The 14,770-nt window shown below is 38.5% G+C and overlaps 1 protein-coding gene across 10 annotated transcripts in view; it reads right to left on the bottom strand.

Annotated features, from left to right (window-relative positions):
• The window catches only part of enox2 (ecto-NOX disulfide-thiol exchanger 2), a 254,888-nt gene that overhangs the window by 45,197 nt on the left and 194,921 nt on the right, over positions 1-14,770 (bottom strand). For all 10 annotated transcript variants that reach the window (XR_007924820.1, XR_007924819.1, XM_051859857.1 and 7 more), the window contains 3 exons: positions 10,268-10,474; positions 4,746-4,979; positions 3,211-3,423 (listed from right to left, as the gene is read on the bottom strand). Coding sequence is in view for 8 of the 10 variants with exons in the window: in XM_051859857.1 (XP_051715817.1) it covers positions 3,211-3,423; positions 4,746-4,979; positions 10,268-10,474 (654 nt within the window). In the remaining 2 variants the exon portion in view is untranslated. The remainder of the gene's footprint in view (positions 1-3,210; positions 3,424-4,745; positions 4,980-10,267; positions 10,475-14,770) is intronic.

Genomic DNA, 14,770 nt, shown 5'->3' with positions numbered 1-14,770 from the left:
GAGGTCACAAGTTTAGCAGATTTTCTTAGAGGCAGTAAAACAACCTTTGCCATTACATTCAAAAGCTTTCTAAGTGTCTGAATATCTGCTTGTACAGTAAATACGCAGCAAACAGGTTCATTTAATTCAGCTTTCATCAACGGATGCATATGTATGATATTCACCTACACTAACTTCCTTTCTTTTGAAAATTAATCAAAGCAATATTTTCTGTGCTGTGACCTTTTAATAAGTCTGTATTCATTTGTTCCACAGTTTCATGTTAATGAAATATTAAATCTCTACTGGATTTGTTCTAAGTTCACTATGAATTCCTACAACCCCCCTTGTACTTGAATCAAACGCAGACTGAACATTACGCCTGCTCATGCATCAAGGAAACTATATGTGTGAGAGTAGTAGCTCCATTTCTCTGGGCATTGGATCAATCAAGAACAAAGCACTGCTGCGTTGGGCGTACTACCAAGATGGCAGGAAGTGAAGTGTAATCATGCAGTAGCTGACAGCAGCCATTTACTGAATGCTTCCTTTTGTGTCTGATAGTATAGATGAAACTACTGCGACATCACCCAACAGGCAACGGCACTTCAGAGTTCTTCAGAAAAGCAGCTTTTACTTGATGTGAGCAGTGCTGCAGTTCCAATGATCATTTTCAGAAATTAGGGCCAGGTCACTTCATGCATTTGCTCTGATGGGATAGCTATCCGATCGTGAAAAGACCAGGTGTGAATGCCCTCCGAAACGCATTCGAGATTTAAATCAAACCCACTTCAGGAGGTGGTCTGGGATGCATTCCAGTCAAAACTGAAGTCTAAATGCATCTGGTTGTTAAACCACATATGTAAATCTTACTCCTCTCAAAATAAACGTGTGAGAGCGTGTTATAGGCTAAATAACGTTATAGCCAGATATGACGCGCTACTGCATCACCGCAGATGAGCAGCTGAGTATCTCTTCAGCAAGCCGAGCGCAAACCGAATAGTAATGAAACTGAAAGTAAGTCACAGATGCTTTAAAAATGAAATTATCTCCATTAATAGTAATTAGACTAAATGATTTCACCAGTGCTCTCTCTACTATTGCGGTATTTGATTCTGAAATTAGCTCATGATTAATAAAATGCAGCTCATATTTGTTGCTTTCGGTGACGTGAGCGCAGAAATTGAAGATCGGACTTGTATCCGTTTTGCGGAGACACATTTATTATCATTTTGATAAATCAGATAGCTATCTGATCACTAAAAATGCGACCGGTGTAAACAGGCCCATAATAACCCAGAAAATTCAACAAAACCAATTTTAACTTTATTTAATATTTGAATTTGTTGGACATACACTACCATTCAAAAGTTAGTGTCAAGTTTTGGGCTTTTTTCTAAAAACAAAATTAAAAATTAATACTCAGGAGTTCATTAAATTGATCAATGGTGATAGCAAAGTCATTTCTAATGTTACAAAAGAGTTATATTGCAAACATATACTGTCTTTTGAACATTATTTTCATCAAATAGTCTTTAAAAATGTATTGCTGTTTCCACAAAACTATTAAGCAGTTTATAACATTACTGTTTATAACATTAACTGTTTATAACATTAATAATAATAGGGCTGCACCCTTATAGTTGACTAAAGGATTGGTCGAACAAGATTTTATTAGTCAGTTAGTCGCAGAAAAAAAAAACGTCACGCAGTCCGTGAGGGAGAGATCATTAATGTCAGGAAATCCAAACATTCGCCTCTCATTCATCAACCTCAAATATGGCTTATCACTTGAAACGTGTAAGTAGTAGCAACTTTACAAGTCTGCTCGCTCTAATGTTAGCCTAGTCCTAGATAAACGTGCGCTATTATTAGACGCATATCCAAGTGTTTCTGTGGAGATTGCGCTTACTGCATGACATGGATGCGCCGGCGCGATCACTTGCATTTAACTTAAAATACGCCATTTTAGTCATACAGATAATGTCATGCAAACTGTACAGGGTCCACTTTTATTTCTCTAAACTCACAATAACAGCAAAATGTTGTGCTTTTGTAAAATAATGAAAACAATCAGTGCTTTCTGCAGTCTCGGTGAACTTGAGCACGTAACAAACATGAACTGAAACTCGTTGTATATTTGCCTCACAGACACGAGAATTATATCCATAGAAAACTTGAAATGTCTACTTTTAAATGAACCAATTCAAATGGAAAATAAATATTCTCAGATTATGTAATCCGTATGAAACCTATAGGCGCATCCACTAGAGTCAGCATCGTTAATCTCAATCATGTCAATAAATTATTAAAATGTTTAGACAGTCTCCTTGCTGTTTTTCATGACACACTCATAATCATTACGTTTGCCCGTGCGCTGTGGCAAACTTTATGTGTGCGCTTGAGCGCTGATTAAGCTATGTATTATATAGGCAATTAAAGGCTGATTATTATGATTTATGGCTTATTAATATAAATGCGCGATTAGTCGAACAATGGCTTAAATGAATGACTACTAGTCGGTGGCAGCCCTCAATAATAATAAGAAATGTTTCTTGAGCTGCAAATTAGAATGATTATAAGGATCATGTGACACTGAAGACTGGAGTAATGATGCTGAAAATTCAGCTTTTATCACAGGAATATTTTACATTTTAAAATATAATAAAATGGAAAACATTTTAGGTTCTAATAATATTTCACAATATTACTGTTTTACTGTATTTTTGATGCATCTGTGACTTTTAAAACGTTTTAAAAACATTAAAAAGCCCAAACTTTCGAATGGTGGTGTTTATTACGTTATTGACTACACATCCTCACACATATAGTGCGATCCTTCTAAATGTAAATTGTTGCATATTATAGTAAAAATATAAAAAGTACAATAATCCCTAAGAGATGTGTGAAATGTGTCTAAAATGAGTTTGACACCTGTGTTAGTCAATGCTCATGTATTTGCCAGTCTATTTGCTTTAAAAGGTGAAATCAGTGAAATCACTTCAGGGTTTGTGCATCAGAGAAATGCAAATCTGCAGCCGCCAGCTGCGGGCCAATCGGGTCTTATTACAGCAGAGGTGATCATGATGAGCTGTGATCAGTGAGATATCATAATTTGTGTAAAATCCTATTCCTCTACTGATAATGATGGAAAAATGCCCAAAAATGCTGTCTAGGTAGGCAGCTTTTTAGGTTTTGAGACAGAAGCAACATCTGTAAACAAACACTCACATTGTACTAAAATCCCAGAAAGGGCGTTCTTGAACTTCTCCTTGGCCTCCTCCATCTCCTTCTCATGAGAGGCCTTCTCGTTCATTAGCCTACGAATGTGGCTGTTGGAGGACTGGATCATCGAGTAGAAGTTGTTGGCATTTCTGCGGTTTACCTCCCCTCGTTCCACCCAGGTCAGCAGGACACGCACCGCCTCGGGAAATTTGGAGTCGTCTGAGTGGAGAAAGGAAAAAACGGTGGGGGGAGAAACAGATGGTGGGAAGAGAGCTAAGTACAATGTTGGAGAGGAACACTTCTCATCTGGGACCTTCTAGTGTCAAAACATATTAGCAGGACATGTTTATTGGGCCAAATGCAGAGGTAGAGGACATTTAGGAGAGGACAACAGAACAGGGAAGGATATCTACAGCAAGGACATCAATCATAACACGTTATTGATATCGATAGTGTGTGTTCAGTAAAAATAAGGCTACATTGTTCATGAAGTCTTGAGATAATCAGGTGTGTATGTGCAGACGGGAGGGGAAAACAGTCATGATGAAGTACAAAGATTTGGCTTGCAACTTTCGGCTGGGAATGAGATGAGAAACGGAGAAAACTGAAAATCATTGTAATGAACGCTACAGGGAGGCTCTTCCAGCAATCTATTATTCTTTAGTGTTATTGTGTTTATGTAAAAACTGCAATCCACAAAAAGAACAGTTTGGCACAGATTCGTTGAGATGTTTGGTGTTAACTGTGAAACAGAAGAAGCAGCGTTGCAAAGATATTGCCGTTTGTACAGCAAAGATTTAGAAATAAAGAAAAACAAACAATTATTTTGTTCTTGTTGCTGTAATCCTGAACACAAACACTTGTACAGCTGAGAATTCTAAGCTGCTTTGATTTATTTATGGAAGTCCTAACTACAGATAATCAAAAAATTCTGTCAAATAATTTAAATTAATAATCCATCAACCCTTTTAAGACTGCATCAATGTGTCGTGAATATGAAATCCCTCTCCATCAATAAACGGATTTTGCTGCTCATTTACACTCAACACTAACAGATTAAAAATAATAACTGTCAGAAATAACCGTCCAATATTGAATATACAGACAAATCTAGCAGATATGCGAGTGCTGTTGAGATTTTCTACAGCAAACAGCACAAAAGGTTCACAATCACACAGCATGTAATTTCATCCTTTCTTCTCTTCCTTTCATCTGTTATCTGTAACCACTGCAAAGTGAGCTGAACATCATACCCGCTGCATATAAAATATTACATGGAAAAGTATGATTTCAACTGATTTCATCTCAAAAACTTCTCTTTACTGCACTTTCTCTCCTTGACAGAGAATCAAGATGCACTCACTAAACAGATGGTAGCTATTAAACCGCATGGAACATCAAACTCAAAGAGACAAATAGCTTTTAGATGCATCCAGCCAATGGGCACACGGACTGAAGCAGCCTCTTCACATGCATCAGGAAATGACACATAAAAACAACAAAATCACTATGACGGAGGTATAACATGTCATGTGTTCTACCTTTGAGCTTTTCTCCTAACTGGCCGCATTCGTGCTCAGAGTAATGAACGATGGGGGGCGGTGAAGGGGGCCGTAGACGGTCCTCCTCTATCCTGCGACGGTGCCTCTCTTCCCGGGCCAGCATGCGCTGTCTGCACTCCCACTCGTACAGGTCATCTCGAGCCTGAGCGAAATCTACATGCAGCCGGCCTGTGTCCTTCTTATCTGTGCTTGATCCCAGCCTGATCCTATAACCTAGAGGAGAGGAGATGGAAATGGGCAATGACAAAGAACAAGGAAAGGGAAGTGAAGGAAAGGAATGTGGAAATGGAAGAAGGAAGAGAGTAAAGCAAAAGCAAAGGGAAGAATGAGGAAGAGGGAAGGAATGGAAAAGAAAAGAGGAAGGGTAAAGGGAAAAGGGAAAAGGAGCAAAGAAAAAGAAAGGAATGGAGAAGAGAAAAAGGAAGGAGAAAATAAATAGAAGATGAAAAGGAAAGGGTAATAAAAGATAGAAAAAAGAAAGCAGAAAAGAATGGACAAGAAAGGAAATGAAAGAGAAGAGGAAGAGGAAGGAAAGTGGAGCAATAGAAAAGAAAGGAAAGGGAAAGAGGTGAAAAAGAAGGGAAAGGACAGGACAAGAAAAAAAACAGTAATGGAAAAGAAAGAGGAAAGAAAAGGAAAGTGGAAGAGGAAGAGGAAGGGGAAACCAAGCAAAGGAAAAGAAAGGAAAAAAGAAGGGGAGTAAAGGAAATCACAATAAAACAGGAAAGGGACAGAATAGAAAAGAAAGAGGAAAGGAATGAGGAAGAGGGAAGGAATGGAAAAGATAAAGGAAGAGGAAAGTGAGAAAAGAAAAAGAAAAAAAGACAGGATGAGAAAGGAAAGATAAAGGGAAACAGAGAAAAGGACAGAAAATGGAAGATGAAGGAAAAGAAAAGGAAGTAAAGGAATGGACAATAAAAGACAAGAGGAACAGGAAGGGAAAATGGATATGGAGGAAAGGAAAGTAAAAGGAAGTAACAAGGAAAGACAGGGAAAAAGGAAAGAGAAAAAGAAAGAAAAGAAAAGAGGAAGGGTAAAGGGAAAAGGAGCAAAGAAAAAGAAAGGAAAGGAAAAGAGAAAAGGAAGGAGAAAGGGAACAGAAGATGAAAAGGAAGGGGAGTAAAGGAAATGGTAATAAAAGACAGGACAATAAAGCGGAAAAGAATGGACAAGAAAGGAAATTAAAGAGAAGAGGAAGAGGAAGGGAAATGGAGCAAAAGAAAAGAAAGGAAAGGGAAAGAGGGGAAAAAGAAGGGGAAGGGGAGTAAAGGACAGGACAAGAAAAAAAACAGTAATGGAAAAGAAAGCGGAAAGAAAAGGAAAGTGGAAGAGGAAGGGGAAACCAAACAAAGGAAAAGAAAGGAAAAAAGAAGGGGAGTAAAGGAAATCACAATAAAACAGGAAAGGAACAGAATAGAAAAGAAAGAGGGAAGGAAAGAGGAAGAGGAAGGGGAAATAGATCAAAGGAAATAAAGAAAAGAGAAGAGAGGAAAAGGGGAAGGGGAGTAAAGGAATGGGCAAGAAAAAACAGGAAGAGACAGGAAAAATGATAAAAAAGAAAAGAGAACAGAAAATGAAAGTCGAAGAGGAAGGGGAAACCGAGCAAAGCAAAAGAAAGGTAAAAAAGGGGAAGAGGAAAAAGAAGGGGAAGGGGAGTAAAGGAAACCACAATAAAACAGGAAAGGAACAGAATAGACAAGAAAGAGGAAAGGAAAGAGTTAGAGGAAATGGATCAAAGGAAATATAGGAAAGAGGAAAAAAAGTGGAGGGGGAGTAAAGGAATGGCCAAGAAAAAAGACATGAAGAGACAGGAAAAAAGAAAAAAAAAAGAGAACAGAAATAGAAGGGGGAGGGCAAAGAGGAAACAGAAAGGGAAGGTGAGTGAAGAAAAATGACAAAAAAGAGGAAAGAAAAGGAAAGTGGAAGTGAAAGGGGAAACCGAGCAAAGGAAAAGAAAGGAAAAAGGAAGGGGAAGGGGGAAAAGAAGGGGAAGGGAAGTAAAGGAAATCACAATAAAACAGGAAAGTAACAGAATAGAGAAGAAAGAGGGAAGGAAAGAGGAAGAGGAAGGGGAAATGGATCAAAGGAAATAAAGAAAAGGGGAAGAGAGGAAAAGGGGAAGGGGAGTAAAGGAATGGGCAAGAAAAAACAGGAAGAGACAGGAAAAAAGAGAAAAAAGAAAAGAGAAAAAAGAAAAGAGAACAGAAAAGGAAAGTGGAAAAGGAAGGGGAAACCAAACAAAGAAAAAGAAAGGAAAAAAGAAGGGGAAGAGGAAAAAATGGGAAGAGGAGTAAAGGAATGGACAAGAAAAGACACAAGAACAAGAAAACAAAACAAAACGAAAAGAAACAGGAAAGGAAAGTGGAAGAGAAAAAAGAAAGTAAAGGGCAAGAAGTTAAATGGTATAAAAGACAAAAATGCAGGAAAAATGAGAACAGCAGAAAAACATTCACCCTTAACAAACCCAAGAATGTTCTGAGAAAAACAACGTACGACCAACACTGACTCATGAAGTGACCTGTGACAATGTGACTGACACACACGCCGTTTAATCATTACTTCTGAGATCTGAGGCCAAACCCGTCCTATCTGTTTATTTTGTGTGACATCTAAGACGTCCCAAATGTTCCACTCAGACGGGGAGGTCGAATCAAAAACCTTACCGGCACAGACAAGCCATGATGTATGAGAATAATCTGGTTTGTGATGGGGATGAAAAAAGAAAGTGATTTTATATTAAGGCTTATATATTTCAGCATAAACCAGAAAATTGCTTGGAAAAGTATCTTGACAAATGGCCAAGTGGTATGAAAGAGGCTCCAGTGAATTATGAATCATATGATGCTCTGAGTACATTACAGAGAGGGTTGAAAAGTGTTTTTGAGGAGAATGTATATTCAGAGATGGCCGTGTCAAGAGAAACGAGAGAAAGAGCTTCACAGTTTACTTCCGCCTCTCCATCACTGCTTTACAGCCCCCAGACGCTGTTAAATATTTTACGCAATGTGTTCACGTTAGAAATGAGCACCATTATTTATGGAAAGGCCTGCAGAGCTCCGTCACGAGGCCACATAATATATGGGGCGCCGCTCCAATCTCACCCCTCTCCACTGAGAGAGCAACACTCAGAGAAGAATAAATAATGGAAAAGGGTATTATTGGAGCGGCCGGCACTTTAAACTCGCTTTCTGGGGCAGAGATGGACATCCTAATATTTGCATACAAAGACTGATTTAAGATGTGACTGGAGACTTGTCACTGGGAACTAAAGATACGAGAAGCAGACCCCGGCAGGTCATGTGTCCAAGCCTGGCCCATGATTGATATGCAGCGTTCAAAGGCAGAAATTTATTACTAGATGTCGGCACTTGTCTTCTCGTTGACCTCTTTTGTGAGGGACTCTCGACGGCCAGTGTCTACAGATCTCGAGTTCTCAGAGTGATGTGTGGAAGCCCCGCCCCCCTAATTAATTCAGCATCAATCCATCAAGTCAAGAGGGAACTTCTGGACACATGGCCCTCATTTACAAGAGATAAAAGGTTAAGTGAAATTATTCTAAAACACACGTGTGGCACACAAGCTTCTAGGCATGATTTAGCATACTTTTTTGTATTCTTGTTTGAAACGTTGTGACGTTGTGAAACGCTAGGGGCCATCCATCCGTCCACCTGTCCATGCATCCATCCATCCATCCATCCGTCTATCTATTAGAGGTGTAACGGTACACAAAATGGACGGTTCGGTACATACTTCAGTATTGAAGTCACGGTTCGGTTCAGCAGGGGGAGAAAACTAAACATAAAATTGCTTCTTTTTTTATTAAACAGTGTTTTATTGAACAAACCTAGCCTAAATTCAGTTGCTAACTTCTAAATCTAATTATAAATTTATGTTTTTACTCCATTGTGTTGTTGAAATATAATCATTTTCATGACAAATTTATTTAAACATACATTAAATAATCAAGACATCACTAACAGGTTAAGTAAAATATAATGAATACATAAGCTAATATAGTGCATATGGGTCACTGACAAACATAATGGAGATATAATTAATTTTGAAGTTTTATTAAGTGTTAACAATGAGATTGTGTGGTTTTTATAATCAATTAACACTGTCATTTTTTACAAGATGGACAAAATTTGTCACTAAAAAAGTCATTCGGTTTAACCAAAATTTCGGTTTTACAGAATGACACTTTTGGTTATACCGAATGACGATATTTTCAAACAATGCTAACAGGCTGATATCTATCTAGCTAGCTAGCAAAATGACAATCAAACATTTTATATTTAGCACAAGTTTTTAAAATATTACAATATTTTCCATGTTTTATAGCAGTTGTACCGAATGGCCTGATGTTTCGGGACATGCGTATGAGCAAGTGAAAACGTGAATTTGTCAAATAGTTAAGAGAGAGTTAGTTACTTTGCTTCATGACCATGTGGTCCTTTGATATTGACCGCATGACTTGATCCAAAATGGTCCTTTATATTGGTTACTCCGAATGAAATCAATGAAATTAATTTTTCCGGACATTCTTTCTCATAATAAAGCAACGACTTCGACACATAATTTTAATACCATTTTGCACTATGTTGATATGATGTTATAAAATCATGCTAGAATAAAAATTTTAATATCATTTTAAGATATTTTAATCACAAATGAAATGGCTGTATTGGCCTTTGGACGGTTGAATCGAATGACCTTTTGACACTTCAAAATCTTTAAAATACCTTTATATGTTGCAAAATATAATTAAAACCTTTTGGATTCAATAAAAGAGATCTAGTTGTACTACCTTACATACTTTGGATGTCATATCTTTGTTTTTTATTATTATCAAGGCCTTTGGACAAAAAAATGACCCATCACGTCACTGACCCATGTATTTAGCGAAAGAGGTAATTTCTCTGGTGAACTAACAAGCTGTGGACACTGAATGACTTGCCTGAGGTAAATGTAATGCTTTTGTATTATTGTTAACAGGCTAATTTGTTGACGTCTTTATGTTATTGAAACACTGATTGAGCAATTACACGAGATATGATACATTTTAGTAAGTTGTACTATATCTTTCAACATACCTTCAGATGTTCATTCATGTTTATTCTCTAACTAGTGTTAAAGAGGAAGAGATGATCACGTTCACTCGCTCCGCGCTGCCGCTTTACCTGAAGCGCCTATACAGCGATCTGTTACGGCATATTTAAGAACGTCAAAATGGCATTTATTGTTTGAATTTCATGATAAAATGGACAGAATTTGAAAGATGACACTTTGTTTCTTATCGAAAGTAACAAAACGCAGAGCTTATTGCGATTATTGGTGTTTAATGGTGGTTAGGATTCAACACTGTATTCGTCGAACTGTCAGACACGTACTGAATATTTACGGGAAGAATATGTGTACCGTTACACCCCTTCTATCTATCTATCTATCTATCTATCTATCTATCTCTCTCTCTCTCTCTCTCTCTCTCTCTAAATATGTACCTGACAGGAAGAGGGCCTTGTCCACTGTGTGCTCCTCGGCGAAACGGATATGACAGAAGTTCTTCTTGCTCTTGCGGATGGCGATGATACCTCCGCACTGTTCAAACACCTCCACAATGAGCTGCTCTGTTGCGTTCTCTGGCAAACCGCCGACAAACACTGTCTTACAGCCGGGAGGTCTCTCTCTGGTGGCAGGGGGAGGCAGGTCTTTGAAGAAAAGCAAAGAAGATTAAACTACCAGAATTTCTGACATTTTGTTTTATTTAGTTATTGATCTCTTTTTTTTCACCGCATTAAGTTTGCAGCTCATCATTGACTCATATGCCACATATGAAAAAGATGAAACATGCTAAATCAATCATTGATTTTTTTTTTTTTTTTTTTTCACGACCTTGACATTAAAATGATTAATCATCCAATTTAAACTTAAAAGACTGCGGTTCATCTGGAAGATCATTAAAAATGGTAATGCACCAAAACACATTGACACATATGCCAAAGTATAAACGATTATAGTGTTGACATATTTTTGGCCTTTTGTCACTTTTATCTGATTATTTGATTATTATTTGCAGTACAAACCATGGATCTTTCCCTTGATTGGTTTAATTTGCAGTACACGGTGCTAGAACCTCCAGGTTCACAAAGCTAATCTCTTTTTGATAAACCAATTCAACCATGAATGAGATGCATTGAGAAAACCGGGATGAGAAGGAATAATCAATGAAACCCGGCACTTGTTACATGACTGGATTACAAGTGCAAAGCTTGCCATCTAAAACTGGCCTGTTCTGGTGTTAGCTGATTACTCAGTGATGCTGTGAAGACGAACTTGTGATAATCTGTGCTTTCCATCAGGACTGAAGAGACTGTCTTAACAAGCTATGGGAATGCAGTTGAAGGAAGCACCTGCTGGGACTCAGAGGGGACCACATGCATGATTGGGGGTCCAAATGGAGTCGGACGCAAAGCAGTACAGGCATGTTTGGCTGTGAGCCAGTCACTATAAATAAGTAAGTCTCTTTGGACCCCACAGCTGCCCTCAACACTCGGCATCCATCATCACCAACATTACACTAACTCCTGTTTATTGTGGCGGCTCATGATGAGCATTATGTTTATGTCAGCTCCTGTCAGTGGAAAAGAATGTAGCCTAATATTCTCTTGTCTTGTTCATGATGCCAGAGGAACATATGAGTACAGTTTCAATGCAATACTACAGAAAAAGAATTTGAGTAAAGCGACCAAGATGATTTACAGTTCATTCTTGGGCTTTGGATGATGTGATACGGGGTACTTTGTGTGTGAAGAAATAATATTTCTATAAACATGTTTACCAAGCATAAAATAACTTGTCTGTCTGATCATTACTGAAGTCTCAAAGTCTAAACTAACACTCGTGGGGAATTCACTGAGAAAAACACATTCACTGACAGTTTCGTTTATTAGCATGCCTCATTTTAGCACCTGATTCACTGAAGGAATTATGCAAATCAGGTACGGGTACAAATATGGCAACAAAATTAGTGCTGATCGCAATTCATGCCTTGGCTGGATCTAAAGGACGCAGCAGAATCCCATGATCTGATACGCTCTACGGGAGACATGAATCAACTCTTTGCAAAGCTGAAATGATTATTTACGGTAGCCATAATCACTAGAAAACAATCATTTTTTAATAAAATCCAGTTCAAATTGTAATAGTGAAATGTTTCTGCTTTAAAAGCACAATGTTAATTGTGTCTGCCAATGTTTGTGACTCTGATTCATTCTATATAGTGTCTAATTTGCATAGAAAGGATTTGCCCAAAAAATGACAATGAATTTGAATATGCATGGCACAGCACTGCACCACATACAGCACCTGGTTATGCTCGACTGTGAGTGGTATATGAATAAATATGCGGTCACATTTACCACTGCACGAAGACATTCTGCAGGCGAAATGCAGTCAAACAAACAGGAATCCACGCAATATTGAATACTGTTATATTTTGGATTGTCAAAAGCTATTGACAATGGACCTCTGAAATACTTTGCCTACAAAAGTTTCACTAACATGAAAGCACCTTAAAGGGATAGTTCACCCAAAAATGAAAATTTGATGTTTATCTGCTTACCCCCAGGGCATCCAAGATGTAGGTGACTTTGTTTCTTCCCTTATGCAACTTACGGAATGAACGCGGCGCCAGTTCCGTTTTTTTTTCGTAAGTTGAATAGGGAAGGCGTAGGACATACAACGTAAGCTTTTTGAAGAATACAGAAAGCGGAAGCACATGCAAGGCGATCATTTGTGTTTATAAAGCATATGCAGTTATTTATTTTTTAGAAAATGACTGATCATTTCGCTAGATAAGACCCTTATTCCTCATCTGGTATCGTTTAAAGCCCTTTGAAGCTGCACTGAAACTGTAATTTTGACCTTCAACCGTTGAAGTCCATTATAAGGAGAAAAATCCTGGAATGTTTTCATCAAAAACCTTAATTTCTTTTCGACCGAAGAAAGAAGGACATGGACATCTTGGATGACATGGGGGTGAGTAAATTATCAGGAAAATTTTATTTGAAAGTAGACTAATCTTTTAAACTACGCCAGAGCGCGTACACACCTCACGCACTGGATGCCGTGAGCACGCTCAAGGCAGTTGAACATGGTGTATTAGAGGTAAAAAAAATGATATAAATACTGTTCGGTTTCTCGCACAATCTGATCGTTTTGTGTCTTAGGACATCAATGTGTCATCACGAGCCGCAGGGTTTAATTTGGATTTGTCTGTGCATGTTTTTTTGACTCTTATAGATGGTGTTCCCATTGACATGCATTATACGACTGACAGACCGCAACGGTTGGAGTTAAAAATCATCATTTGTGTTCTACTGAAGAAACAAAGTCACCTACATCTTGGATGCCCTGGGGGTAAGCAGATAAACATCAAATTTTCATTTTTTGGGTGAACTATCCCTTTAAAGCCCAAAGTATACTTCACTTTTTACACGTACGCGGTATTTAGCACCGGTTATACTCCAGTTCGGACGCGTACACAGACTCCAGTTCAGACACATACACGGACTCCAGTTCGGACGCGTACACAGATTCCAGTTCGGACGCGTACACGGACTCCAGTTCGGACGCATACACGGATTTCAGTTCAGACGAGTACACGGATTCCAATTCGGACGCGTACACGGACTACTTGTATTTATATTAGGACCACATGATTTATCGCGATTAAACCGCACGTGATTTGGCAAAGGCTGTGATTATTTTATGCGCAGCTTGTCAGAGCTGTACGGCTCTGTGATCAGTAGTAAATGCTTCTCCATCTGAAAGCCAGAGGGCGCTCTTGCACAGAAACTGCAAATATACCCTGCCGTAGAAGTAGATAACACGCATCGTATCGCTGTAGCTGAATAAACAGAAATTGAAACGCTTTGATTGATTAAACATGACTAATTAACACACGACTGCCTTACTGTGTGTAAGAAGCCACATCATCTCTCAGAAGGATGCTCAACTGTCCTTATGAAGTGAGTTTGGAGTAAAAACGTTATTAAATGTTGTCTTTTGTTGGACAAGATGTAAATAAAGGCTTCTCATGTCTTGATTGTTTTTTTTAAGCGACTCAAACTGGATGGATTAGCATTTGGAGCCATACTTCATTGACAATCTGCACATAAAAAAAATAAATAAAAATAATCGCAGCCTTTTGCGATTTCATAATCGCACTAAGAATCGCGATTAAGCAATAATCGCATTTAAGTTCAATGTTATTTTTCATATAGTGCGATAAATTGTGCAGCCCTAATTTATACTACTGAAAGTGTAAGCTGAGGTCCACTCGGTGGACGTGTTCCACACATGCGCAGTAGATCATTGCACATCATTATTATTGCACATCTGGCTGTCTTTATATTGTTTTAACAATGGATGCGGGTAGCGACAGACTTCTTCACACAGAGACTCTTCAAATTTGACATCCATGTCGTTTTTTCCAGCACATGCACAGTTGGTGCTTTTGTAGCCGGTCACAAAAAATGGGATGCATGCGGATGTCCGCAAAGAGCCTCCGCGTACACCCTTCGATGACCATTTTTACTTTTACGTGGAAAGTATAACCGGGGCTTCGCACATGCGCATTTAATTCTGTTTTGCAGTAATTGGGGGCGTCGATTCACAAGGTAGTCGAAGAAAACCTGCATAAACAGAAAAGACCGGAACGCATGCAAGCTACAGCGACGATAGAGGCCTACATAGATGAGTGTGTGAAGAGGTTAGAAAGTACCCTCATTTGTAAAACTCTGGCATGAAAGCATACAAAGATGTTTACATGGGTTGTGACTCGTCCCGCTCAAAACTGGACATGCTTTGAACGTGTATGCGTACGAGTCAAGTGAAGCATACTTTACAAGGCTGTGTGTTTGACTGTATAAAAAAACGAAGTATACCCAGGGCTTAAGTTGTAAGGTTTTGTGATGAAACACCTCAAGCAACGGTGCAGCTGT

This window comes from Ctenopharyngodon idella, chromosome 14 (genome assembly GCF_019924925.1).
Source record: "Ctenopharyngodon idella isolate HZGC_01 chromosome 14, HZGC01, whole genome shotgun sequence".
NCBI classification, from domain to species: domain Eukaryota; kingdom Metazoa; phylum Chordata; class Actinopteri; order Cypriniformes; family Xenocyprididae; genus Ctenopharyngodon; species Ctenopharyngodon idella.
Note: the sequence above shows the minus strand (reverse complement) of the source record. Positions and strands in the feature narration are given on the sequence as shown.